The following is a 26,930-nucleotide window of genomic DNA, read 5'->3' as shown; positions in this document are numbered from 1 at the left end:
TTCTTTTTATTAATCAAATTAACCAGAGGTTTATTTATTTTATTGCTTTTTCCCATAAAACTAGTTGTTAGTTTTATTTATTAGTTCAATAGTTTTCTTACTTTCAATTTTATTAATCACTCCTTTGATTTTCAGAATTTCTAATTTGGTGTTTAATTGGGGATTTTTAATTTTTTTCCCCTAGCTTTTTAAATTGCATGCCCAATTCATGGATCTGCTCTTTCTCTATTTTATTCATGTAAGTAATTAGAGATATAAAATTTCCCCTAAGTACTGATTTGGCTGCATTCCATAAATTTTGACTGCTTTCTCATTTTTGTCATTCTTTTTGAAGAAATTATTGAATGTATCTATGATTTGTTGTTTGACCTACTCATTCTTCGATATTAGATTATTTAGTTTCCAATTGATTTTTAATCTGTCTTTCCATGGACCTTTATTACATGCAATTTTTATTACATCTTGAAAAAGATGCATTTAATGTTTATGCCTTTCTGCATTTGATAATTGTGAGGTTTTCATGCCCTCATACATGATCAATTTTTGAGTAGGTACCATGTACCACTGGGAAAAAATTATATTCCTTTCTATCCCCATTCATTTTTCTCTATAGGTCTATCATATCTAACTTTTCTAAAATTCTATTCACCTCCTTAAATTCTTTCTTATTTATTTTGTGGTTAGATTTATTTAGTTCTGAGTGGGGGAAGTTGAGGTCCCCTACTAGTATAGTTTTGCTGTCTTTTTTTCCTGTAAGTTACATAATTTCATATTTAGGTTTTCTTTATCAATTTATTTTCAGTTTACAACATTAACTTCCATAAAATTTTGAATTTCAAATGTTCACCCCATTTCCACCCCCCACCCCAGGACAGCATATATTCTGATTACCTTTTCCTCCAATTTGCCCTCCTTTGTATCACCACCCCTCCCCCCTCTCCCCCATCCCCTTCCCTTCCATTGTCCTGTTGGGCAAGATAGATTTCTACACTCTATTGCCTATATATCTTATTTCCTAGTTGCATGTAAAAACAATTTTTAACATTTATTTTTAAAGCTTTGAGTTCCACATTCTCTCCCTTTCTTCCTCCCAAACCTCACTGTGAAGGCAAGTAATTTGATATAGATTATACATGTGTATAGTCATGCAAAACACTTCCATAGAAGTCATGTTGTGAAAGACTAACTATATTTCCCTCTGTTCTATTCTGCCCTCCATTTATTCTATTCTCTCTTTTGACCTGTCCCTCTACCAAAGTGTTTGCTTCCAGTTATCCCTTCCTCCATTCTGCCATCCCTTCTATTATCCCCCCTCTCTTCTCCCCTTTCCCCCTGCTTTCCTGTAGGGTAAGACAAACTTCTATACACAATTGAGTGTGTATGTGATTCCCTCCTGAAACCAAATCCTATGAAAGGAAAGCTCACTTATTCCCTCTCATCTTCCCTTTCTTCTGCTCCATTCTTGCCTCTTTTCTGTGAAATTATTTACTACACTCTACCTCTCCCTTTCTCTTTCTCCCTCTACATTCCTCTAAATACTTCATTTCCTTTTTTAGATATGATCCCTTCATATTCAGCTTACCCTATGCTCTCTGTCTCTCTCTCTCTACATGTACATACACATACACATATACATACATATATACCCTCCAACTATGCTAATACTGAGAAAGGTCTTGTGAGTTACATAAATCATTTTTCCACGCAGGAATGTAAACAGTTCAATTTTAATAACTCTCTTATGATTTCTCTTCCTTCTTTACCTTTTCATGCTTCTCCTGATTCTTGTATTTGAAAGTCAATTTTCTGTTCAACTCTGGTCTTTTCAACAAGAAAACTTGGAAGTCCTCTATTTCTTTGAAGTTCCATTTATTTCCCCTGAAATATGATACTCAGTTTTGCTAGGTAGATGATCCTGGGTTTTAATCCTATCTCTTTTGACCTCTGGAATATCATATTCCAAAGCTCTCCAGTTCCTTAGAAGCTGATAAATCTTGTGTTATTTGGTTGTTTCCTCAATACTGGAATTATTTCTTTCTAGCTGCTTGTAATATTTTCTCCTTGACCTGGGAAATCTGGAATTTGGCTATAATATTCATAGGAGGGTTCCTTTAGGGATCTCTTTCAGGAGGTGATTGGTGGATTCTTTCTATTTCTATTTTAACCTGTGGTACTAGAATATCTGGGCAATTTTCCTTGATAATTTCTTGAAAGATAATGTCTAGGCTCTTTTTTTTTTTGATTATGCATTTCAGGTAGTCCAATAATTTTAAAATTATCTCTCCTGGATCTCTTTTCCAGGTCAGTTGCTTTTCCAATGAGATACTTCATATTGTCTTCTATTTTTTTCATTCTATTGGTTTTGTTTTTATAATTTCTTGGTGTCTCATAAATTCACTAGCTTCCATTTGTTTCATTCTAATTTTTAAGGAATTATTTTCTTCAGTGAGCTTTTAGACCTCTTTTTCCATTTAATCCATTCTGCTTTTTAGGGCATTCTTCTCCTCATTGGCTTTTTGGACTTCTTCTGTCATTTGAGTTAGTCTGATTTTAAAGCTGCTGTTTTCTTCTGCATTTGTTTTTTGGATTTCCTTTAGCAAGCTGTTGACTCATTTTTAATGATTTTCTTGCATCACCTTCATTTCTCTTCACAATATTTTCTCTACTTCTCTTACTTGATTTTCAAAATCCTTTTTGAGCTCTTCCATGGCCTGAGACCACTTCACATTTTTCTTGGAGTCTTTTGATGTAGGAGCTTTGGCTTTGTTGTCTTCTTCATTGTGTGTTTTGATCTTCCTTGTCACCAATGACATAAGAAAAATACCTCTTCATCAAGAAAGTAAGAAACTATAGTCTGTTTCTTTCCCCCCAATTTGTTCACTTTCCCCAGCCAATTACTTGACTTTTGAGTATTTTGTTAAGTGTGTGGCTCCAGAAGCAGCCTCTGATTCAGCAGTGGCTGCTGCCTCCCTGGGCCTGGGACCAGATCCCTCTCAGCCAAGTGAGAGACCATTCCCATTGACCTTTGAAAGTGTCTTTGGCATTTGTGGGTTCAGAAGTCTGGAACCCACAACAGCTGCCAGCGATTCAGTCCCCTAAGGCCTGCTCTAGCTCTATCCAAACCCAGTGCCTACACTGAACTGTCCTTTGCTCCCAGCTTGGTGTGATAGACCCTTCCTGACTATCTTCTAGATTGTCTTGGGTTGGAAATTTGCTTCAGTCTGTCCTTTTGTGGTTTCTTCTTCTCTAGAATTTGTTTAGAGTCATTTTTACAGGTTTTTTGAGGGCTTTGGAGGAAGAGCTCCAGCTGGTTCCTGCTTCTATGCAACCGTGTTTGCTCCACCCCAACTTACTTAATATCTTCTCTAGAAGCCAAGATGGCAGAGTAGAAAGATACACATACGCTATCTCCTCACCCACAGCCCATAAAATACCTGTAAAGAAGAACTCCCAACAAATTCTGGAGCAGTGGAAGCCACAGAACAACGGAGTAGAGGAGATTTCTGTTCCAGAGAGATCTGAAAAACTGACCCAAAAGGTCCATTGCGCACCAGACCCAGAGCAGAGCCCAGCCCTGCCTTGACCACACGGCACTGAGAGGAGCAGATCCAAGTGGGCTTCAGGGACAGAATCTCCAGCAGCCACGCAGGTCTCTCCACCCACAGGCGCAAAGGTCAGTGAGAGAGACTTTTTGGCTTGCTGAGAGGGGAGTGGGGTGTCTCCATAACTCAGGCCCCCTTGGGAGGCAGCAGCTGAGGCAGCAGCAAACAAGGGCTCCCAAAGCAGGCAGGAGCCAGGATCCATTGTTGAAGATCTCCACATAAACCCCCTGAGGGAACTGAGCCCCATGTGGCTGCCCTGCCCCCACCTGAGCACCTTAACTTAATCTCACATTGAATAGCAGCACTGCCCCCGCCCAAAGCCCTGAGGCTGGGAATCAGCATTTGAATCTCAGACCCCAAGCTCTGGCTGGGAGGATCTGGAGGTGAGATGGGTGTGGAGAGGACACTCAGAAGTCAAGTCACTCGCTGGGAAAATGCCCAGAAAAGGGAAAAAAAATAAGACCATAGAAGGCTACTTTCTTGGTGAACAGATATCTCCTCCCATCCTTTTTGATGAGGAAGAACAATGCTTACCATCAGGGAAAGACAAAAGAGTCAAGGCTTCTGTATTCCAAACATCCATAATTAATATTCAATGGGCTCAGGCCATGGAAGAGCTCAAAAAGGATTTTGAAAATCAAGTTAGAGAGGTGGAGGAAAAACTGGGAAGAGAAATGAGAGAGATGAAAGAAAAGCATGAAAAGCAGGTCAACACCTTCCTAAAGGAGACCCCAAAAAATGCTGAAGAAAATAACACCTTGAAAAATAGGCTAACTCAATTGGCAAAAGAGGTTCAAAAAGCCAATGAGGAGAAGAATGCTTTCAAAAGCAGAATTAGCCAAATGGAAAAGGAGGTTCAAAAGCTCACTGAAGAAAATAGTTCTTTCAAAATTGGAATGGAACAGATGGAGGCTAATGACTTTATGAGAAACCAAGAAATCACAAAATAAAACCACAAGAATGAAAAAATGGAAGAGAATGTGAAATATCTCATTGGAAAAGCAACTGACCTGGAAAATAGATCCAGGAGAGAAAATTTAAAAATTATGGGACTACCTCAAAGCCATGATCAAAAAAAGAGCCTAGACATCATCTTTCATGAAATTATCAAGGAAAACTGCTCTGATATTCTAGAACCAGAGGGCAAAATAGGTATTCAAGGAATCCACCAATCACCTCCTGAAAGAGATCCAAAAAGAGAAACTCCTAGGAACATTGTGGCCAAATTCCAGAGTTCCCAGGTCAAGGAGAAAATATTGCAAGCAGCTAGAAAGAAACAATTCAAGGATTGTGGAAATACAATCAGGATAACACAAGATCTAGCAGCTTCTACATTAAGGGATTGAAGGGCATGCTATAGGATATTACAGAATTCAAAGGAACTAGGACTAAAACCAAGAATCACCTACCCAGCAAAACTGAGTATAATACTTCAGGGGAAAAAATGGTCTTTCAATGAAATTGAAGACTTTCAAGCATTCTTGATGAAAAGATCAGAACTGAAAAGAAAATTTGACTTTCAAACACAAGAGTGAAGAGAAGCATGAAAAGGTAAACAGCAAAGAGAAGTCATAAGGGACTTTACTAAAGTTGAACTGTTTACATTCCTACATGGAAAGACAATATTTGTAACCCTTGAAACTTTTCAGTATCTGGGTAGTGGGTGGGATTACATACATACATACACACACACACACACACACACGCACACACACACAGACAGACAGAGAGCACAGAGTGAATGGAATAGAATGGGATCATATCTTAAAAAAATGAAATTAAGCAGTGAGAGAGAAATACATTGGGAGGAGAAAGGGAGAAATGGAATGGGGCAAATTATCTCTCATAAAAGAGGCAGGCAAAAGACTTTTTAGTGGAGGGAAAAAGAGGGGAGGTGAGAGAAAAACATGAAGTTTACTCTTATCACATTCCACTAAAGGAAGGAATAAAATGCACACTCATTTTGGTATGAAAATCTATCTTACAATACAAGAAACTGGGGGAGAAAGGGATAAGCACGGGGTGGGGGGAGGATGGAAGGGAGGGCAATGGGAGGAGAGAGCAATTTGAAGTCAACACTCTTGGGGAGCGACAGGATCAAAAGAGAGAATAGAAGCAATGGGGGGCAGGACAGGATGGAGGGAAATATATATAGTCTTACACAACACGACTGTCATGGAAGTCATTTGCAAAATTACACAGATATGGCCTATATTGAATTGCTTGCCTTCCCAAAGGGAATGGGTGGGGAGGGAGGGATGAAGAGAAGTTGGAACTCAAAGTTTTAGGAAGAACTGTCAAGTACTCTTCTTGCTACCAGGAAATAAAAAATACAGGTAATGGGGTACAGAAAGTTATCTCCCCCTACAAGACAAAAGAGAAGATTGGGACAAAGGAAGAGAGGGATGTTAGAAGAGAGGGCAAATTGGTGATGGGGTAATCAGAATGCTCAGTGTTTTGGGGTGGGAGGAGTGGACAAATGGGGAGAAAATTTGGAACCCAAAATTTTGTGAAAATGAATGTTAAAAGTTAAATAAATAAATTTTAAAAAATATCTTCTCTAAAAATTTGGATACTATACCACTTGGTGCATATATACATTTAGTATTGACATTATGGTATCTATGGTACCTTTTAGCAAAATATAATTTCCTTCCTTGTCTCTTTCAATTAGATCTGTTTTTGCTTTTGCTTTGTCTGAGATCAGGATTTCTATTCCTGCTTCTTTTATTTTTTTGACTTCAGTTGAAGCATAATATATTCTGCTGCAGTCTTTACTCTGTGTTTCTCTGCTTCAAATGTGTTTCTTGTAAATAACATATTGTGGGATCCTGATTTTTAATCCACTCTGCTATCCTCTTCCATTTTACAGGAGAGTTCATTCCATTCTATTCACAGCTATGATTGCTAACTGTATATTTCCCTCCATCCTTTTTTCCCCCTACCTGTACTTTTCTCTCTGTTTCCTTTCACAATATCCCTTCTTACCAGTATTTGGTGAACTTCATTTAAAAATATTTTGATAATTATATTTCAATATAATGGATTTTCTTTGTAATCTTATGTATTTTATTTTATGCATTTAAAAACTTTATTCTGAGAACAGGATTATAGAAATCACCAGACTGCCAAAGGAACAGATATATGGTTAAGATACAAATATGGTTAAGAATTCCTTGACTTGGTGCTTTGTATAGTCATCTGTGATATCTTCCACCATATTGACAATTTTCTCCTGTCTCTCTATCTTTCATCAGCTCTGATGTATTCAGTTATTATCTCTGCAACTTCTCAAGCTACAGAGTCAGTCTTATCTTTCTCCTAAGCTCTGGTCATATATCATCAACTTCCTATTGGACATTTTCAACTGGTTGTCCCATAATCAGATCAATCTCAATATATTCAACATAGAACTAATTATTTTTCCCCTAAAACCTATCCCTCTTCCAAACTCCTGTTGTTGGCACCACCAACCTTCTAGACACATAGAAGAGTGACTTTGGAATCACTCTCAGCTCCCCACTCTTTCCCCCTGCCCCCCCTAATTGGATCAGTGTTAAAGTCTTATTAACAATATCCCTCATACTTATCTGCATCCTACCCCTCCTCTGGCTACCACACTAGTTTAGTCCCTCTTTACATCTCACCTAGATAACTACAGTAACATTCTAATTTATCTTCTTGCCTAAAGTCCCTCCCTTCTCCAATTCATCTCCCACATGGCTGTGAAAGTGATATTCCAATAGTACAAATATGACCATGTCACTCCCCTGCTCAAAAATATCCAGTGAGTCCCTATCACTTCTAGGATAAAATGCAAATTTCACCATTTGGCATTTAAAGCTCACTGCTTTCTGCTTCCAGCCTACCTTTTCAAACTTATGTGTTTTTCCACTTCATGTATTCTATGGTCCAACAAAACTGACTTAACTGCTTTTCATCATGCATGTTATTCTCATTCCTAGTTATAGATCTCTTCCCAGGCTAACAAAAATATGAATCCATAAAGGAAAGGAATTAAGAAAGGTTAATTGGAGGAGGAGGTAGGAAAAATGGAGAATAAGAAATATACATATATTAAGCATCTACTATATTCCAGGGACTGTGCTAAGCTTTTTACAAATATCTCTTACAAATCTCTTTCCAAACAGCCATGTGAGATAAGAAAAGCTAGCATTTATACAGCACTTTAAGGTTTGCAAAGCACTTTACAAATGCTATTTCATTTTATCTTTTCAAACAACCTGGGAGAGAGGTGCAATTGTTATTTCTATTTTACTGATGAGGAAACTGAGGCAGACAGAGGTTAAGTGACTTGCCTGGAGTGCTATAGCTAGTAAGTATCTGAGGCAGTATTTAAGCTCAAATCTTCCTGAGCACCAGTCCAGTATTTTATCCACTGTACCACCTACCTGCCTCTAGATTAGATCTTGCTACATTTAAATATCATTGAAGACTTTGGTTAGCTCTTAACACTTGGGATTGTAAATGGAAGGGAACTTAGAGATTGACTAGTCTAATCCTCACATGTTACACATTCTTATCTATAATTTCTCTACAGCTTTTCCCTTTTATTAGGCATTTTAAACTTGTTTGGTTGATACTAATAAGAAATGGCAACAACAAAAAACCTTTACAAAGCATGCTTACATGAAACGGCAGAGAAGGGTAGAAGAAGCCTATTCAAGTAGAGGAAAGGATAGTAACAATAATGATGGCGGAGATGGACTTGGGCTCACAAGAGAGAAGAAAGGGGAACATGCTAAGCTGGCTGAAGACCAAGAAGTCTCTTTGGCTACTTATCCTCTATAAGAGGCCCATGCCCATGTAACTCCACAGTTATCAAAAGAGTTAATTCACATATCAATATAAAAGCTGAAATTCATTTTGCTACATTTTCTTTCTCTTACTATATATTCTTTCTAAATAATGCAAACCTTAAAACAGCACATCAGATATTCTCTTTAAACTTCATCTCTTCCCTTTTCTCTTCCAAATTTCATTCTACATTTTCACCTGTTCTTTAGCTTGTCTGCATTACTTTTAGGGACCTCTACATTTTTTTAAAGCCATGCTTCTTATAATTTTTTAAACTATGGTCTTCTGCATTAAATAATTGCATACAACATTAATAATCATCCATTTCAATCAAAATGCCTTTTGTCATACAGAGTAGGTATTCAATGAAAATTGTATTAAATGAATGAATGGATGGAAGGAAGGAGGGAGGGAGGGAATGGATGAATAACAACCTATTTCAGAACTCAAAGAAAATTGCTTTGGAAATATTTTGAGGTAGTCTTTTCCAAAATGTTGCAGTATTTGAATTTTTTTTTTTGGAATATTTTCCTAAAAATAAAAATTTCAGAGAATTTCTTAGGGGTTGGTTCCACATCATCACTAGAATGATACTAGACTGTCTACTACTTTCATATGGTTTTTTTCTGCTTTTAGATTCTTCAAACATTTTATTTAACATTACAACTTCTTCATTCACTCCTTCATTTAGTCACTCATTTACTCAACCACCCAGAATAGCCAGTCTTCTTGATAATCATGATTTTCCCATCTTTCACTATTATTTCTACTCCACAAATGAGGAGACTAAGGTAAAAAGAAATAAATGGCAAACTACTCCAGTATCTTTGCCAAGAAAACCCCAAATGAGGTCATGTAGAGTGGGACATGACTGAAACAACTAAACTACTGAAAAGGTAGAAAGAATTCAAGTATAGAACTGTGGAATTTTAGACCAGGAAGAGCCCTTAGAAATCATTTGTTATAAACCCCCTCATTTTACAAATGCAAGAACTGAAGCCCAGAGAGGACAAGTGTCTCTAGGGCTAGATTACTAACCAGATGATCTTCGGAGCAGAAAATGGCAGTAAGTCATCATCTTCCCTCATAACAGAACTCACTTCTTGATCTACTGATAGATTATAACTTAATCTACTTTCACTATTTTTATTGTTTTGTCTCCTCTGACTCTGGAGTCTTATAACCCATTTAATATTCAGATAATATTCAGATAAATATCCAGGACTGTGGGATTGACTTTAATCATACAGAATCTCTCAACCTTTGAAGTCAGTCCATCACTTGAGAAAGCATGTACTCATGAAAGTCAATAAAACACAAACTCTTAGTACCATAGAAAAATACCTCCATAAAGCTCCACCTTATTAAAAAAATCCACAGTGATTGATCTGTACAAGTCAACAAAGTGAATATATTAAGTTTTATTTGATTTGTGATCATTTATTTATATTCGAGGCACTCAACTTTATACTTTTGCTGCTTTGATGATGCTTCATAGCAAGCAACTGGCTTGGCAAGTAGCAACTAAATTATATTTTTTCTCTGTTGTGAGAAGTAGATATTAACCACTGAAAGTCAAACAGGGAATTTAAGGCAAGGTTCAGACTCACCCAAATTAATCTTATATAGACATGAAAAAAATATAACTTGGATGTGCTATTTTTTACATAATAACTCTTTTTTGTCCTCAAATAAATTTATGGGTCATTAATAGTATTTTTTCCTCACTGAAATGTTGATGTTTCCTTTGGGATCAGGAGAGGATCTGAATATTGTGAATCATTCATTAAGACCCAGCCAATGAAAACGAGAGCATCCAACAATGATGACAAATTTAGTCTTGTCTCGTGGGTTTCATACACAAAAAACTCTCAAATGATATTCCCTTTGTCAAAGTTAAGAGAACATTAGACAGAATCCTAATTTTAGAGTCATAAGGTTCAAGTCTTGGCTCTTCCATTTCAATTCAGTTCAACATATTTATCAAGTACCTACTATGTACAAGGTATAATGCATTAGGCAGGAAGGATACTAAAATATCCTTAAAAATAAAAAAAAAAAAAGTAAAATCAACAACTAAAACAGGCCCTGCTCCCAAGATAATTACATTCTATTTAGAGGCTATAAATATGTAGATATTAGGTAACAGTAAAGAAAATGACTATTAACTGAGGGGAGATCACAAAAAGCCTCATACAAGCTCTATGACGTGCTTTGAAAAAAGTTAAGAATTTTACATGAAAGAAGTGGGAAAGGAGGGCATCTCAAGCATGAGGATTCACTTGAGTCTGGCACTGGGAGATGCAATGTCATGCACATGGTACAGCTAGCAAGGTAGCTTGACTAGAAAAGGGGGATTAACCTTGGAAAAATCCCTTGGCCATTCAGGTCTTCGTTTTCCACATCTCTAAATTCATGAAGATGGACCAGATGATCTCTAATGTTCTTTCCAGCTCTAACATGCTCCGATTCTACGTTCTAGATTCTAAATAATACACAAGGCTCAAAGCTAAGATATCAGGTAGATGTGTTATAAGGAAACTTTAGAGAATTACATAGTTTAATCCTGAAACAGGCAACTTCCTTAATGCATAGTGTTATTGGGTTATGTAATTTTTATTGAAAGATTTCTGTGATATTTACTAATCTATGGAAAAGAAATATTTTAATAGTAGTTTTCTTTTTAAAAAAAATTTCATTGATGACCCCCCACTTATTAAAAACACCCCTGTCACTTTCATCCCCAAAGAACACTATCTTATAATGAAAAGAATAGTAAAGCAAAAGAAACCAATGTACTAAATATGTCTGAAAAAGTATGTCTCATTCTGCACCCATAGTGCACTTCCTCTCTACTGAGAGGTGGAGGCTTGCTTTCCCATCAGTCTTCTAAAGTCCTGATATGTAGCTATTTTGATGAGATTTCTGAAATCTTTTAGTATTTTTAAAATAACTTTTTAAAAAACATCAGGATTGACCCAGAACTGATTCATAGAAAAGATGGTGAATTAAGTCACTAAAGGATAAAATGAGCTAAGAAAATTAATACCTTACTCCATTTAAATTTCAATGAGGACAAGTGCTCTCTTTTAAACACTTCTCTGTAAATTTGTTAGTAGGGTATGCTGGTTACAATCATGGATCAGTCAGAAAGAAACATATTGGCCAAACCTATGAACCTGATGACATCTCAGGAGAAGCAGGTACTGAAACCAAACAGGAACCATTTAAACAACTATGATGATAATTAACCTTTGGGGAATCCGAACGAATCATAAAGATGATCAATTCCTAATACGTTCCTTTCCTCTTCATCTGGTATTGACCTTTCCCCTTGAATCGTCACTCCTGCTATAGGACCCCACTTTCCTTTCAGCTCCTTAGAATTCAGCACTCTGTTAGTGACTGGGCCTGGCCTCTAACTTTGTATTTGCTGGATTTTCCATTTAGATCTATCCTTCCATGTAGATCTATCCTTCCATTTAGATCTATCCAGGAAAAAAATGGCTCTCTCAGATGCTTCCTGCTTGGTCATGAGGCTGCATCAGTTTATCTCTGGGCAGAACAGGGCATTTGTAATTTCCCTCTTTGTCATTTAAATGCCTTTCTGCTAAATAATAGCAAAAAAAAAGAAAAACAAAAAACCTTAAAATTTAAAAACCCCAACAATCTTAGAGACCTTAAATGATTTTATCTTTACTTCAAACAAGGTGGATGAATATTTGGAAAGCTGTGGCCTCTTCCACAGTGTAAGCTTTGAAAAAAATATATATCTATATCTGTACACACACATACATACATATATATTTATACACACACACACAAATACACACACACACACACGTGTGTGTGTATTTGTGTGTGTGTGTATGTAAAAAGTTGGTGCTAATCATACTCAGGAAGCAGGAGGTGGGCCAGGCTCTGGGACACATAGGTACTGTATAGCTGGTCCAAATCCAAGGAATATGTCTGGATATTTAACATTTCAAGGAGCTAATAGCTAATAAAAGCATCAGCTCAAACACAGTAGGTGCTTAATGAATGCTGAATTGAACTTAACTGAATTGAAAGAGCAATTCATGTGTGTCAAAGTCCAAAAATGTCATCGGTTTGGTGCAGGGCAACATATATTTTCTCTATACACTTTCAAATCATTTTTGAAAACAGAATACTAGAAAATGAATGCTTACTTAATAAACTTTATTCAAAGAGAAGCCTTTTATTTAGTTTTCTTTGCCTGATAGTTAACATACCTAGGAGCAAATATGATGAAACTGATCTGTTACAGAATGAGTGTGCATAAGGAGTATCGCAAGACACAACATTCTAATGGACTTGCCAAGAGACATGGAGTTTTCACATCAAGTATATCAATATACAATTCAAGAGTTTACTTGATTCTTCTACTTCAGTCAAGAAGTAATAAACACTTACACTGTGCCCAGAACCATGCTTAGTAAGCACCGCAAAATATTAAAAAAATTAAAATTTAAATAGAAAACACAGCTCATGTCCTTGAGGCCACTGCATATTGGAAAAATAATAAGTCTCCTCAGCTTCTATATATATGAATATATATATATACATATGAATATATATATATACACATATATGTATGTATGTATTCTGAAAGGAGAATTCTCCTTAGTCTAATGTATTTCGCAATCTTCTCTCTCCTGCTATTATTTTGTTTCTTATGTCATAGATTTAGAGCCAGAAGAAACCTTAGAGATCATCTGTTTGAATTTCTTCATTTTAGAAATGAAGAAAGGACCATTCATGAATGTAGGAATGACAGATTTGTTATCACATCATTTAGACTCTAAATTCTGAGCTCTTCCCATTCTTGTCTTACATTTTCACTTGCAAAAACATATTACGGCCACAGCCCTCTTCATCCTCATCTCGTAAAGTGGTCAAGTCACTCACATTTTCCCTATACAATATACACAGGAAATACAGTGAAAGAATCAGAAATCCTCTGATGTCACAGATCTGATTCCACTGCCTACGTATATAAAAAAGGATGCAGAATGCATGTCATGATTAACATGAGAAATCTACAGTGGAAGAGCAATCCTTATTTTCTAACATCAATTCCATAATCATGGCACTATTTATTACTATATTTTGATTGAGGATAGTGGGGAGATTGATTGTTCAGTCTATTTATTTCATGCAGTTTTCGTGCTTTTCTATGGAGGAATCACAATGTTTCTGGTTACCTGGTCACAAAGCGAAACCAAGAGGGTTTCAGTTCTCATTCAAAAGTAATGTCAGCAGAGATTTAGGACCATAATTACTTTCCCCTTATACATTAAGATTGAGAGTATGCTGTCTTTTTTTTTTTTTTTTTAGCAGACTGGAAAAGGCCTTTGTTCTACCCTAGTGTCTCAGTGGGGAAAAAGAAACTCCAATCCGGAATAATTTGGTTATGAAAAATATTCAATTATATCCCAAGTTTAATTCATTTAGTAATGAAAAGTAAATGAGATCAAGCAGCATATTTGATTTGTCTCAGGAGAAGGATTGGTCTGCAGGAGTGATTTTAAGGTGGAATACAGTAAGAAATGAACCTTGACTATGGGAATTCTGTTCCAACTTACAGAAGAAGGTTTTGCCTTTCATGGGATGTCATCAGAGTAGTGAAGAGGAAGAGATTTTGCTTCTAAATGACTGTGTGGATGCACACATATTTATGCACATATGTGTACACATGCAGATGTACATATAGGTACGTATGTAGATGCCACATTAGTCCACTGAAATAGAATTTGTAATTCATTGTCACACTTACCATTTTTGCAGATGGGACAGCACTGATCTGGCTCATACACAGGGTCCACACATTCAGTCTGAGGACAAGCTGACACTGTGCAAAGCACTTCCCCATTGGCTTCACAGTGGCATTTCTCACAGGGAGAGACCTGAAACAGAACCCCATTCATCCAGGTTACTCCTTCAACAAATGCTGTTTGGGTATGAATGAGCCTAGACCCCCATGTTTTCTGCAGATGTATAGCTGGTTCAATGAAATGGCTAATCTCCAGAAAAAGCCAGGGTTATTGTAACCTCACACTGGAGTCCTGGTAATAATAATCATAACAAAAATAATAATAGTTGGAGTTTTTATTGCATTTTAAGGTTTACAAAGTACATTCAGCCATATTTGCTCCTCACAACTCCTTTATGAGGTGAATATAGTAGTTAGTATTATTTTTGCAGATGAGACAAGTAAGGTTCAAAAAACTTAAATTTGATCCTGACTACAGAGCTAATGAGGCAGTGAGATGGCCAGATCTGGAGTCAGGAAGACCAGAATTCAAATCTTAATTCAGATACTTACTTGCTGTGTGACCCTGGGCAAATCACTTAACCCTGTTTGCCTCAATTTTCTCCTCTATAAAATGAATTGGAGAACAAAATGACAAACCATTTTAGTATCTTTGCCAAGAAAACACAAAATGGGGTCACAAAGAGTCAGGCAGGACTAAAACAAATGAACCACAACAACACATAGCTAATAAGTAGCAGCTAGGTGACTCAGGGATAGAATGCTGGGTCTGGAGTCAGGAAGACTTGTGTTCAAATTTGGCCTCAGATACTTACTTTCTATGTGATCTTGGGCAAGTCAATTAACCTGTTTCCCTTAAGTCAATGGGGATGGTGTCTTTGCCAAGGGGGCAGCTAGGTGACACAGTGGACAGACCATCTGGCTTGGAGTCAAGAAGCCTTCTCTTCCTGGGTTCAAATCTGGCTTCAGACATTTGGTAGGTGATCCTAGGCAGGTCCCTTAACCCTATTTAAATGCTTCAATTTCCTTATCTGTAGAATGAACTGGAAAAGAAAATGGCAAACCACTCCACTGTCTTTGCAAGGAAACACTAAACAGGGTCACAAAAAGTCAGACCCAACTGAAAAAACTGAACAACAAAATCTTTGCCAAGAAAATCCCATGGGCAGTGTAGTTTATGAGGTCATGGAAAGTTAGATACAACTGAGTAATACCAAGAACAGAGCTAATAACTATTGACACCAGGACAGATTTGAACTCATGTCCCTCTCAATTCCAAGTCTGACATACCTTCCACTATACTGCTTTATCTGTTCATGGAGTATGCAAACTATAGAACAGGGAGCTTGACTTTAATTTATGGCAAATTTGTAGAACATATTTTTAAAAGGATGGTTAGTGAACATTTAGAAACTAAAGCAGTAATCACAAGTAGCTACCATTTATTCATCAATAACATATAATGCCAGGCTACCTAAATTTTCCTTTTTTAATAGGTTTATTAACCTATTAGATCAATGGAATGTGGTGTATAAAATTTAGTAAGATTTTAGCAAGACATTTAACAAAGTACCTCATACTACTCTTATAGATAAGAGGTAGATAAGTAAAATGGAGGATGCTAGATTTCATTAGATTACAAACTGGTCCCATGGCTAGAACTAAGGAGTTATCAATTAGTTAGTTGCTATCAACAAAGAAGGTAGTCTCCTAAGGAATGATCCAGTGATCTGTGCTGCTTCATAGTGTCCTCTTTAACATTATAAGAAAACAAAATTGATGGTATGGTAAAGGCATAGATGGCTCACTTGTCAAGTTCAAAGATATTACATAGGGAACCGGTGGCACAGTAGACAGAGCTACAATGGACCTATTATCAGGAGGATGAATGCAAATCCAGTCTCAGGTACTTTCTAGCTATGTGACCCCAACTAGTCAGTTAACCTCTGTCTGCCTCAGTTTTTTCAGCCATAAAATGGGGATGATAATAGCACCTATCTTCCAGAGTTGCTGTGGAGATCGAATAAGGTAATATTTGTAGAGCACATAGCACAGTATCTGACACATAGTAGGTGCTATATAAATTATTTCCCTTGCCACCTACAAAGGTGGGAGAGATAATTAATGTCTTGAACAACAAGAGTTAGGCTTTAAAAATGGACTCAAGCTAATAAAATGACATGTAATAGGGAAATATAAGGAGAATAAGGTTCAAAATTCAACTTTGCAAACAGAAGATAGGAAGGACATGACTAGACAGCATTGAAAACAAAAGATCTAGGAATGGGGAGTGATTAGTGGATTGCAAAATCAATATGAGTTAACAGTGTTATAGAATACCCAATAAAACTAATGAACTCTTAGGCTACACTGAGATGTAATGTCCAGAACTAGGGTAGCAATAATCTTGTTGTTCTTAGCCTAGTCAGACCCCACCTGGAATCTTCTATTTCCTTCTGAGTGTCCTATTTTGTGAGGGATATTGGTAAACTGGAGAAATCCAGAGAACTGCAATGAGGATGGTGAAAGGTCTTGAAATTAATAAATCAATCAACAAGTGTTCATTAGGCATCTACTCTGTTATATTGACATTAATTTGTATTTATATTTTATACTTTTTGTCTTCTCCTTTAGAATGTCAGTTAAAGGAGGAGACAGCAAGTATGTATGTCAATATATGAAATATAAAATGTGAATAAATACAAATATATACAAAGTGGTTAAATATCAGATGGAGAGAGGGGAGTCAGGTAAGGCTTCATAAAGCAGGTAATGCTTGAGTTGCATCCTGAAGGAAGAGAGGACTGGTTGAAGGAACTGGGGATATTTGAATTGGAGAAGAGAAGGTTTAGGGGGAACACAAAATCTATCCTTAAAAATCTAAAGGGCTATCATATGGGTCATACTCATTCTACTTAATTCCAACAGGTGGGACTGAGATCACCAGGTGGAAGTTGCAAGAAGGAAAATGTAGGCTTGATTTAAAATTCAAGTCAGTTCATAATTTTATAAACAATTTATAAAAAGAAAGAGGATTCCCTAACAGGTTGAGCTACCCCAAGTTGAATGGACTTCCTTCAAGAAGTAGTAGCCCTCCACTTACTGGAGATCAAAGGTTCAATGATCACTTCTCAGGTATGTTGGAGAGTTTTTGTTTGTTTGTCTTTAAGTATTTTTAAGTATGAGATAGCTGCTCAGGTCTCTTCCAGAACTGAGATTCTATGTTATCATGCCTGGTCCTAATTGGATTACATATCTCCTATTAAGCAGCAAGCAGCACTGGTGAGGGAGGTAGGCAGGTAGAAAAGAATAAATAAAAGCTCTCATTTGCATAGTACTTCAAGGTTGGCAAAGCATATTCCTCATGAGAAATCTTTAAGTAGCTTACTAAGTATTATGACTCCTATTTTCAAGAAAGGGGAAAACCTGAAGATCAGAGAGGTCCAATGAATTAATGAATTGCCCATGTTCCCACCACTGCCTAGTATCAGATACGGTATTTGAACATTTATCCCCTAACTACAAAAAGAGCATATGTTTCATTACATCACACTGAATCCCCAAACAGAAAGAGTAGCTTACAGTTAGAGCTGCTACCTCACGGCTACAAAGGCAAAATATCTCAAAACACTGAGCAAAGGAAAGAGATTCAGGAGAGGTTATAAGTACAAAATAAATTGACCAAAGTACAGAGGTTTCATTGCTGTTGGAGTACTGATTCATTATTATTGCCTTAAGTCAGGAGATTGTTTTTTGACTGTGAAGGCAAAGAAAATGAATATACAGGGGACATCCATGGTCCACAGAAGCTTCTGTGTAAAGATGTGGTGAGATACTCTCACATATAAAATCAGATCTACCTTCCCTGTGGCCAGAAATATCTTAACATCCGAAGGTCTCAGATCCCACTCTTACAAACTGGGCTATCCTGAGAATAGCTGCTATACTTGTCTGTCTGTTTTCATTCTCTCATCTCTCTAATCCATCCATTTACAGAACTAATAAATGTTAATATTTATAAGACACCTCAGGCTGTGTTACCACCTGATCAAAAATTTTCAATGATTCCCAGTCGCCTCTAAGATAAAAGCATAAACTACTCGATACAACATTCAAAAGCCACAATTCTAGATGTATTCCCAAACATTTCACATTAATCCATTTCACCTTCTTTTCCCAGCCATATTTTCCAGTCAGCAACACACTGAACTCAACTTCATCTAAATGTCTATCTCTTATTTCTTTTCCTTTTTTGGTGGTCTTGCATGTCTGGAATGTTACCTCTTCTTCTGAGAATCCTAAGCCTCCTTTAAGGCTCAATTTAGCTTCTGTGTCCTATAGAAAGCCTTTCACGTTCTCCCTAATATCATTCTTGATGTGTTGTATCACCTCAGTAGAATGCAAGCAACCTCAGGGCAGGGACTCTATTTTTGTCCTTCATCCCTGGAGCCTAATACAGTGCCTGTCACAAATAAGAACCTCCTAAATGAACAAAGGCTAAGAAACAAAACACAAATCATGGTTACAGAACAATGAAAACATGGTTTTAAATACTGAATCAAATTTTCAAACTGGTAAAAGAAAGAGATACCAACAGTTCTGTTTTGTTAGTATTCTGTCAAAGTCATATAAATATTCAGCACGGAATGAATGGAAAGAGTACTGGACCTGAAATCTAGTAAGATTTGGGTCTGAATCTCACTTCAGAAACTAAACTGTTCAGGAAGTCACCTCAACTCGAACCTCAGCTCCTTTATTTGTAAAATAGGGATTAAAATATCATCAGTGCTAACTCAAAGAGCTGTGAAAATAAGTGATTATATTTTTGCATATATTTCTACCTCATTACATTGTTTTTTATTTCCCCTATATTTTAAAATATAATCCAGAGAATCTCATAGAATTTCTTAATCAAGTACCTTTTATGGTAGATATGGTGCAAAACAAGAAACAAAGTGGAAAAGCAAGCATGAAGTTTCCCAGTCCATCAATTTCAATTGACTAGTTATCATAGGCTCAACCAAATAGATAAAGATGTTATCAGGCCTTGATCTTTATGAATCAGAGTCATTTCCATAAAGGAAAGGAGCATGGTTCCAAACAGGAAATGCCAAATTCACCATGAATAAAAAGGGTAAGGTAGTGAAGAAGGAATCTGTGGGTAAAACAAACAAAAACTATTTTAAATGATAAGACTACCATTTGGCCATTTAGTGAGAGTCCATCTGGTTAATACAGGCACAGCTCATGCCTTAGACTATATTTGGACCTTAGCTAATGAGGCAAATTTGTTTGGACACCTAGGGTATGACTTTGTTTTTGGCCACGAGGTACTCAAGCTATGGCAAGAGTGCCTGGACCCAGCAGATTAAAAATAGAAGCCTTGAAAGACCAGAACATAGACTTTCATGTAATGGGAGTGAAAAAGTAGAATTATAGAAAAAAAAAGACTGGATTAAACAAACATTTGCTATAATGAAAACACTACATATTTTGGGGTAGTTTTATTTAAATTTTGCAACAGTATATATATTTTTCACAAATACCATTCTTATATCATGCATGTGATCAATTCAATAGATGTTTTAAAAAGGATTTTTTGCCAATGAAATATGCTATATTTCTAATGTATATATCATTATATAGGCCTCAACACAATTTACTTGCTGACTTGAACTCAGTAACAAAACAGTGAAGCCATCTGGTTATACTTGGTTTTACTGAAGACATAATTTATAAGATAGAAGACTGGAACCTCTAAACAATACCTGGTTAATTTAGTCCAATTTCAGTAACAAGCATAGGAAATTTACAAAGAAATAGAAAGCATAGCTCTTCCTCTCAAGAAACCTATAGCCTAGTGGGAGAGAAAACATAAACATATATACAATAATTTTTTAGTATTTGCCAGGGAACTTATCAACAGGTAAAAATTAATACAAAATTAAGTTATGAGGAGTAAAGGAACAAAACAGCAAAAAGACTCTTATCCCAATTATCAAGGAAAAAGGTAAGTTTTGAAATATGTAATAGAATGCAAAGATTAAATTGTAGTAATATTATGCTATATGTATATAATATATATCATATGTTATACATACACACACATAGCCACGCATTTTATTTAGCCACATACAGCATTAAAATCATTATTTCATTTAAAGATTTTTTTTCCTGACTAGTAAATGTTTCTAACATTTCAGAACACTTATGTGAACTCCTTAAGTGACTCTTGGAGAGTTTGTGGAATCAGGAGACATTTACACATGTCCATACGCTTCCTGGATTCCACTTATGTTCCAGCTGCAAGCTTTTCTTCTGGCAAGAGCCTAACACATGGTTTTGTGACTCTTGTAAAATGTTTGCAAAAGCACTTTTGCAGTTATTATAGCCCAAGAATTTTTAAAATGTTCCCATGGCCAGGATGCACTTGGAAAATTGTTCATGATTCCCTAAAGCATTTTTTTTATCAGACAAAGGATGAGTCAGGATTTGCCTATATAAAGTTTTTAGTTCTCCTCTTGCATCTCCCTCCCTCCAGTATCTCTCCCTCCAGTCTCCTTCCCCCAATTTCCCTGTCCTCCTCCTCCTCCTCTTCCATTTCCCTTTCCTCCTCCTCCAGTTCCCTTCCCTTGCTCTTTATGTCATCTGGACCCAAACCTTACCTACTCCATCTTGTAGGATATAGGTATGCTACAGAGGGATTAGTTCTTGATTTAAGAGGTGTTTTAGAAAGATTTAAACGTGAGGTAAGAGTGTGGTGCCAAAGGACTACTTACTTTGGGAACCTGAAACTGGTTCCCACAACAGAGACACATGTATAGGCACTAGTATACCCTAAAGAAGCATTTCCAATGGCCCATCTCCTCATAGCAAAGGCTAATGGAAATGCTCCCTTAGAGTATGCTCCCACATCTAATTCTTACCTCTGATAATCAGGAGACCTGGGTTCATACTCCACCACTGATATTCAATATTTATATGACTGCAGACAACTCACTGAATAATTTCTAGTGCTTGTTCCCTCAGCTGCAAAATGGGAAAAGACACTTATTCTACCTAGCTCACATGGTTATAAGGGAAAAGCTCTGTAAACTGTAAATTGTTACTTGAATATTAATTACCCTTATTCTCCTCTTCCTTCTCCTCCTCCTTCTCCTCATTATTATCACCTGGTTCTAAGTCAAAGATTTGACACAGATTCCTGGTAGTATTCCTTGGATTTACTTTGACCACATTTCTTTGTTTGTCCGTAGATCCAACTAAATCCAATATGAATTCAATTCAATTAACATTGACTGCGCTGATCATCATGCTAAGTCTTAGAAATATAAAGACAAAACTTAAACAGCCCCTGCCTTCAAGGAACTTGCTTTCTACTAGGTTTGATACAATATGGTCATAAATATTAAGCAAATACAAAGTGATTTCAAGAGAAGAGAGAGCGCAGACACCTGGGGAGATGAGGAAAGATCAGGGCTTCTTTACACTCTTAAATATTTAGAACCCCCTCCCAAAGAGTTTTTGTTTATGTGCATTAGATCTATTGACATTTACTATAATAGAAATTAAAACATCTTCATATTATTATGAACGTGGTTTTGACCTTGTACATGCCTTAAAGAGTTTTGGGAAACCTAGGGTCCTTAGACCACATTTGGAGAACTATTGTTATCATAGATAGCACCTGAGCTTCTGCTTTCACTTCGTTGCCCTATATTCCCATTGATATCTATGTTTCCAGCAATTACAGATTAAGTTAAGCAGTACAACAACCAGAAAAGAATGTAAATTGAATTTACCGTGTTGTCTACAAACACCTCGTAAGACAAATTTTCCTTTTGAATAGACTACCTGTTTTGATCCCATGAAGAAAGAGCCTTAATCTATGAATAAGAAAAAGGACATGCTAGACTCATATATTATATCATAAAGGATTTCCACATTTGTTACAAATTACAAATCCATATTTTCAACTGCTTATTTCCAACAGAATGTCTCACAAGTTGACTCTTCAAATTCTACCAGTAATAATACTAATACATTTATATAATGCCTTAAGGTTTTTTTTTTAAATATGCTTTACACATGTACACCATGACAACTGGAAGGGCTAGGTTCTATTATTCACCCCATTTAATCAAGGCAGAGGAAGTTTCAGTGACTTGCCCAGAACTATGTGATTATTAAATACCTGAGGCAGGATTTGAACTCAGGACATCTTAGCTCCAAGTCCAGCATACTATCTACTGGCCACCTACTGCCAAACTCAATACAAACAAAATTAAATTTATTTTATTTCCTCCATAAATTTCTTCTTCTTTCAGATTTCCATATTTTCTTTTAGTGGAATTTGCTCATGCTTGAAATCACATTGTTTTTTTAACATTATTCTTCCTCACTTATCAAATCATATTAATTCTAGCTTTACAACATCCTTAGCATTTTTCCAAACATTCCATTGACACTACCATCCAACTAATTGATTTCTTAATTTTCATGGCCCATAGGAGTGCCTAGAAGCCTGGATTGAGTTTCTTTCCACACCCTACTGATAAAGGTTACTGCCCTTGAGGCACATGTGGTACATTCTTTCCATTGGGGCACACATGGAAGCATACCTATATATCTGCTGGAAGGACTGAAATAGTTTCATCAATGGTTATTCCCAGTAGTGATCATGTCCACACTCTGCTTAAAGACCTACAGTGACTCCCTCCTATTGCTTTTAAACTTTTCCTTCACTGAGTATTTTAAGTCACTCAATAGAAGGCTCCATCCTACCTTTCCCACCTCTTCTCATATCACCCACTTTCATGTTTCATTTTCCAGTCAAAGTCTACAACTGGTCGTCTTCTCTGAACTTGACATTCCATCTCCAGTCTTCATACTTTCTTTGTGACTTCTCCTATCCCTGAAATATACTTTCTCTTCACTTCTGGCTCTCAATATCCTTATCTTCCTTCCAGACTGCTCTATGAAACCTTTCCTGATCCTAGTTGTTAATATTCACTGATTAAATCAATTTGTATATACTCATCTTTTATATAACATATCCTCCCAGTAGACAATTAGGATAAGAACTATTTCATTCTTGATTCTCTAGAACCATTTTTAGCACATCCTTAACCTATTGTAGGTATTTAATAATGTTGAATCAAACCGAATGGAAATACTTCAACTGTCATACTATTAATCTTCCTTATGTATGGGTTTGATCAATGATTTCTCACAACCTACCAAATAATATTTGAAATTCTTAACCTGGCATTCAAGGTCCTCCATCATCTGGCACTACTCTTAATTCTGTTATAATGTGATATATGAATTCTTAAACATCACCAGTACCGTGCAAAATTGTGCAATAAAAGACACAGGGCTTATGGGAAAAATGAGATCAGGGGCACTTTGCAAGTGACCCATTTAAAAAAAAAAGACAGGAATATAATGAAAAGAGTAGCACAGTTTTATACATGTGAAATAATTTAGAAATGCATCAATACTATAACAAATACTTGTCACAGGCTACTGCACAGCCTGTGTACCCTGGACACAGAGTGTATATTTACTAAATGCTACTTAATTGACTGATTGACCAGGCAAGCATTAGAGCTCCTCATGACTTTTTTACACTCAAGAGACCATGAAATGATGCCAGCAGCCTAAATCTTTAATCCCCTAAACCAATAAAGTCACAAGGATAGTTTCAATACCTTTTAAGGAGAAACTACTTAACTTTCATGGAGGGAAGGGGATAGGATATTTCTGTACCACATATCATCTCTGGATCTTTTATCTCCCTACTTGGCTTCCTTCTCACTTCTTTGTCTAAACAACATCCCTTTCAAAAATGTTACACCCAGAATTGAAAAGAGTACTCCTGATATGGTCTGACCAAGGTAGAGTGCAGCAGGATGGTAAATCCCTAAGTACTGGACATTATGTCTCTTAAGGTAGCATAACACTGTATTAGCTTCCCTGTTCCCAGCTCATATCACACTACAGACGCAAACATTGAGTTAGCATTCTGATAAAATCCCCATGCCTTTTTCATTTCCAGCTGCTACCTGACTACCCTCTGATTCCCATTTTGTTCTTGAAATTGACTTTTTGAGCTCATATAAAAATTTTTATTTATCCTTATTACATTTATTCTTCCTGGATTTGGATAAATGTTCTAGACTATAACAATCATTTTCAATCTCTAGTGTTATCCACTAGGTTAGAGAACTCTCTCAGTTTTGTGCAGTTTGAAATTTTGATAAGCAAACCAACCATGTTTTTATTGCAATCATTGATACAAATGGTAAACAGCACAGGGCCAGTCACAGAACCTTGTGGCACTGCACTGGAGACTTCTTCCACTGACATTGAACCATCAATAACTACTCTTTGGGTTCAAACATTTAACCAGTTACTTACAGATCCACTTATAGTTTCACTTCATCTGGTCTCCATCTTCCTGTCTTGTCCTCAAACATAGCATAAAGGTTCTGTAAAATGTTTTCTTAAAATCTGAATTAAAATCCTGGCTCCAAAGAATAGATGGTAGCATACGCTTTCTTCTTCTATGAAGACATTATAGCATAAAGTGGAATATGGATGTTGAAAGACTCATATGTGGAAAGAGCTGGTTGATATGTTCATTAACTTTGGTTAATTACTTTTCTTTGTTATGAGAGAGAGGCCTGTGCACTGGCGCATAGAGCAAATTGTACATCAAAAATTACTGTGGTATACGAAATAAAAGATATAACAAAACTTTAAAAAAAGGTAAAGTAAATATCAACTATTCCCCTGATCTACTTGTCCCACAAACTTATAACACAAGGAAATGAAGTTAGTGAGGTATGACCTATTGCTGAAGTCCTGCTGGCTCTTAGTGATGCTGACTTCCTTTTATAGAAGTATTCCTTTCCAAGTCAGAATTCAGGAATTCCATTCCAGAAGATTACTCAAATTGTTTTTCTTAATGTGACAGAAACTATACGTAAAGGGTGATACCATAAGGAAATTAGAAGAGAATGAAATAGTTTACCTGTCAGATCTATGAATAAGGAAATTATTTAGGACCAACCAAGATATGGATAGCATTATGAAATGTAAAATGGATAGTTTGGATTATACAAAATTTAAAAGGTTTTGCACAAACAAAACCAATGCAACTAAAATAAGAAGGAAAGCAGAACCTGGAAAAATATTTGCAGCAAGCATCTCTGACAAAGACCTCATTTTTTAGATATACAGAAAACTGAATCATATCTATAAGAATACAAGTCATTCCCCATTTGATAAATGGTCAAAGGGTATGAAAAGGATGTTTTCAGACAAGGAAATCAAAGCTATCTATAGTCATATGAAAAAAATGCTCTAAATCACTATTGATTAGAGAAATTAATATTAAAACAACTCTTAGGTACCACCTCACACATATATGATTGGCTAATATGACAGAAAAAGAAAAATGAGAAATGTTGGAGAACTTGGACACTAACACACTGTTGGTAGAGTTGTGAACTGATCCAGCTCTTTTGGACAGCAATTTGGAACTATGCCCAAAGGGCTATAAAACTGTGTACACCCTTTTGATCCAGCAATACTGCTAGCCCTATATCCCAAAGAGATTTTTTTAAAGGGAAAAGGACCTCTTTGCACAAAAATATTTATAGCATCTCTTTTTGTGGTGGTTAAAAATTGGAAATCAAAGGGATGTCCATCAATTGGGTAATGACTGAACAAGTTGTGATATATGGATCCAATGCAGAATATTGTTGGGCTATAAGAAATGACAAGAAGGATGATTTCAGGAAAACCTGGAAACACTTACATGTAGAGATACAAAGTGAAGTGAGTAGAATCAGAGGAATGTTGTAGACAGTAACAACAATACTGGAAGATGAAGAATTATGAATGATTTAGCTATTTCAGCAATGCAATGACCCAAGACAGCCCCAAAAGACTCCTGATGAAAAATGCTATCTGCCTCTAGAGAAAGAACTAATGTTGTCTGGATAGACTTAAGCGTTCTTTCTTTTTCTTTCTTTCCTTCTTTCCTTCTTTCTTTCTTTTTCTTTCTTTCTTTCTTTCTTTCTTTCTTTCTTTCTTTTTTTCTTTCTTTCTTTTTCTTTCTTTCTTTTTTCCTTCCTTTCTATCATTCTTCCTTTCTTCCTTCTTCCTTCCTTTCTTTATTCCCTTCTTATTTTCTTCTACAAAATAATATGGACATGTTTTACATGATTGCACATGTGTAACCTATATCCAGTTGCTTACTGTCACAGAGTGGGAGGGAGGGATGAAATTTGTAACTCAAAACAAAAACAAAGTTAAAAAATATTTTTTTCCCTTAGTCCAAGAATGCAAAACTTAAACCAATACGTGGAAATTCCAAAGAGAGTGATTTAAGCTTAACGTAAGAAAAAACTTGCCTGAAAATTAGACCTATCAAAAAATAGAACAGAGAGGATCAAGCCCCCCCACTCACCCCCTCTCCCCACCCCCACCAGAGGTCTTTATGAAGAGGCTATCTGACCACTGTTAGAGGTAATTAGGTACAGATTGAACCCAATGCCATCTCAGGGACCTTCTAGTCCTCAGAATTTGGGATCTACGTTTTATACAATTTTTACTGATAGCATTTACTTTCACATGACTTTCTTCATAATAAACAAAAAATGAACAGAAAGAAGAGGTAGGAAGAATAATCCAGCAAACCTAAC

The 26,930-nt window shown here is 36.3% G+C and overlaps 1 protein-coding gene across 2 annotated transcripts in view; it reads right to left on the bottom strand.

Annotated features, from left to right (window-relative positions):
- Positions 1-26,930, bottom strand: part of VWC2 (von Willebrand factor C domain containing 2) — a 188,217-nt gene that overhangs the window by 127,889 nt on the left and 33,398 nt on the right. For both annotated transcript variants that reach the window (XM_072598130.1, XM_072598131.1), the window contains exon 3: positions 14,218-14,347. In XM_072598130.1, coding sequence (XP_072454231.1) covers positions 14,218-14,347 — 130 coding nt within the window. The remainder of the gene's footprint in view (positions 1-14,217; positions 14,348-26,930) is intronic.

This window comes from Notamacropus eugenii, chromosome 3 (assembly GCF_028372415.1).
Source record: "Notamacropus eugenii isolate mMacEug1 chromosome 3, mMacEug1.pri_v2, whole genome shotgun sequence".
In the NCBI taxonomy this organism is placed as follows: Eukaryota; Metazoa; Chordata; class Mammalia; order Diprotodontia; family Macropodidae; genus Notamacropus; species Notamacropus eugenii.
Note: the sequence above shows the minus strand (reverse complement) of the source record. Positions and strands in the feature narration are given on the sequence as shown.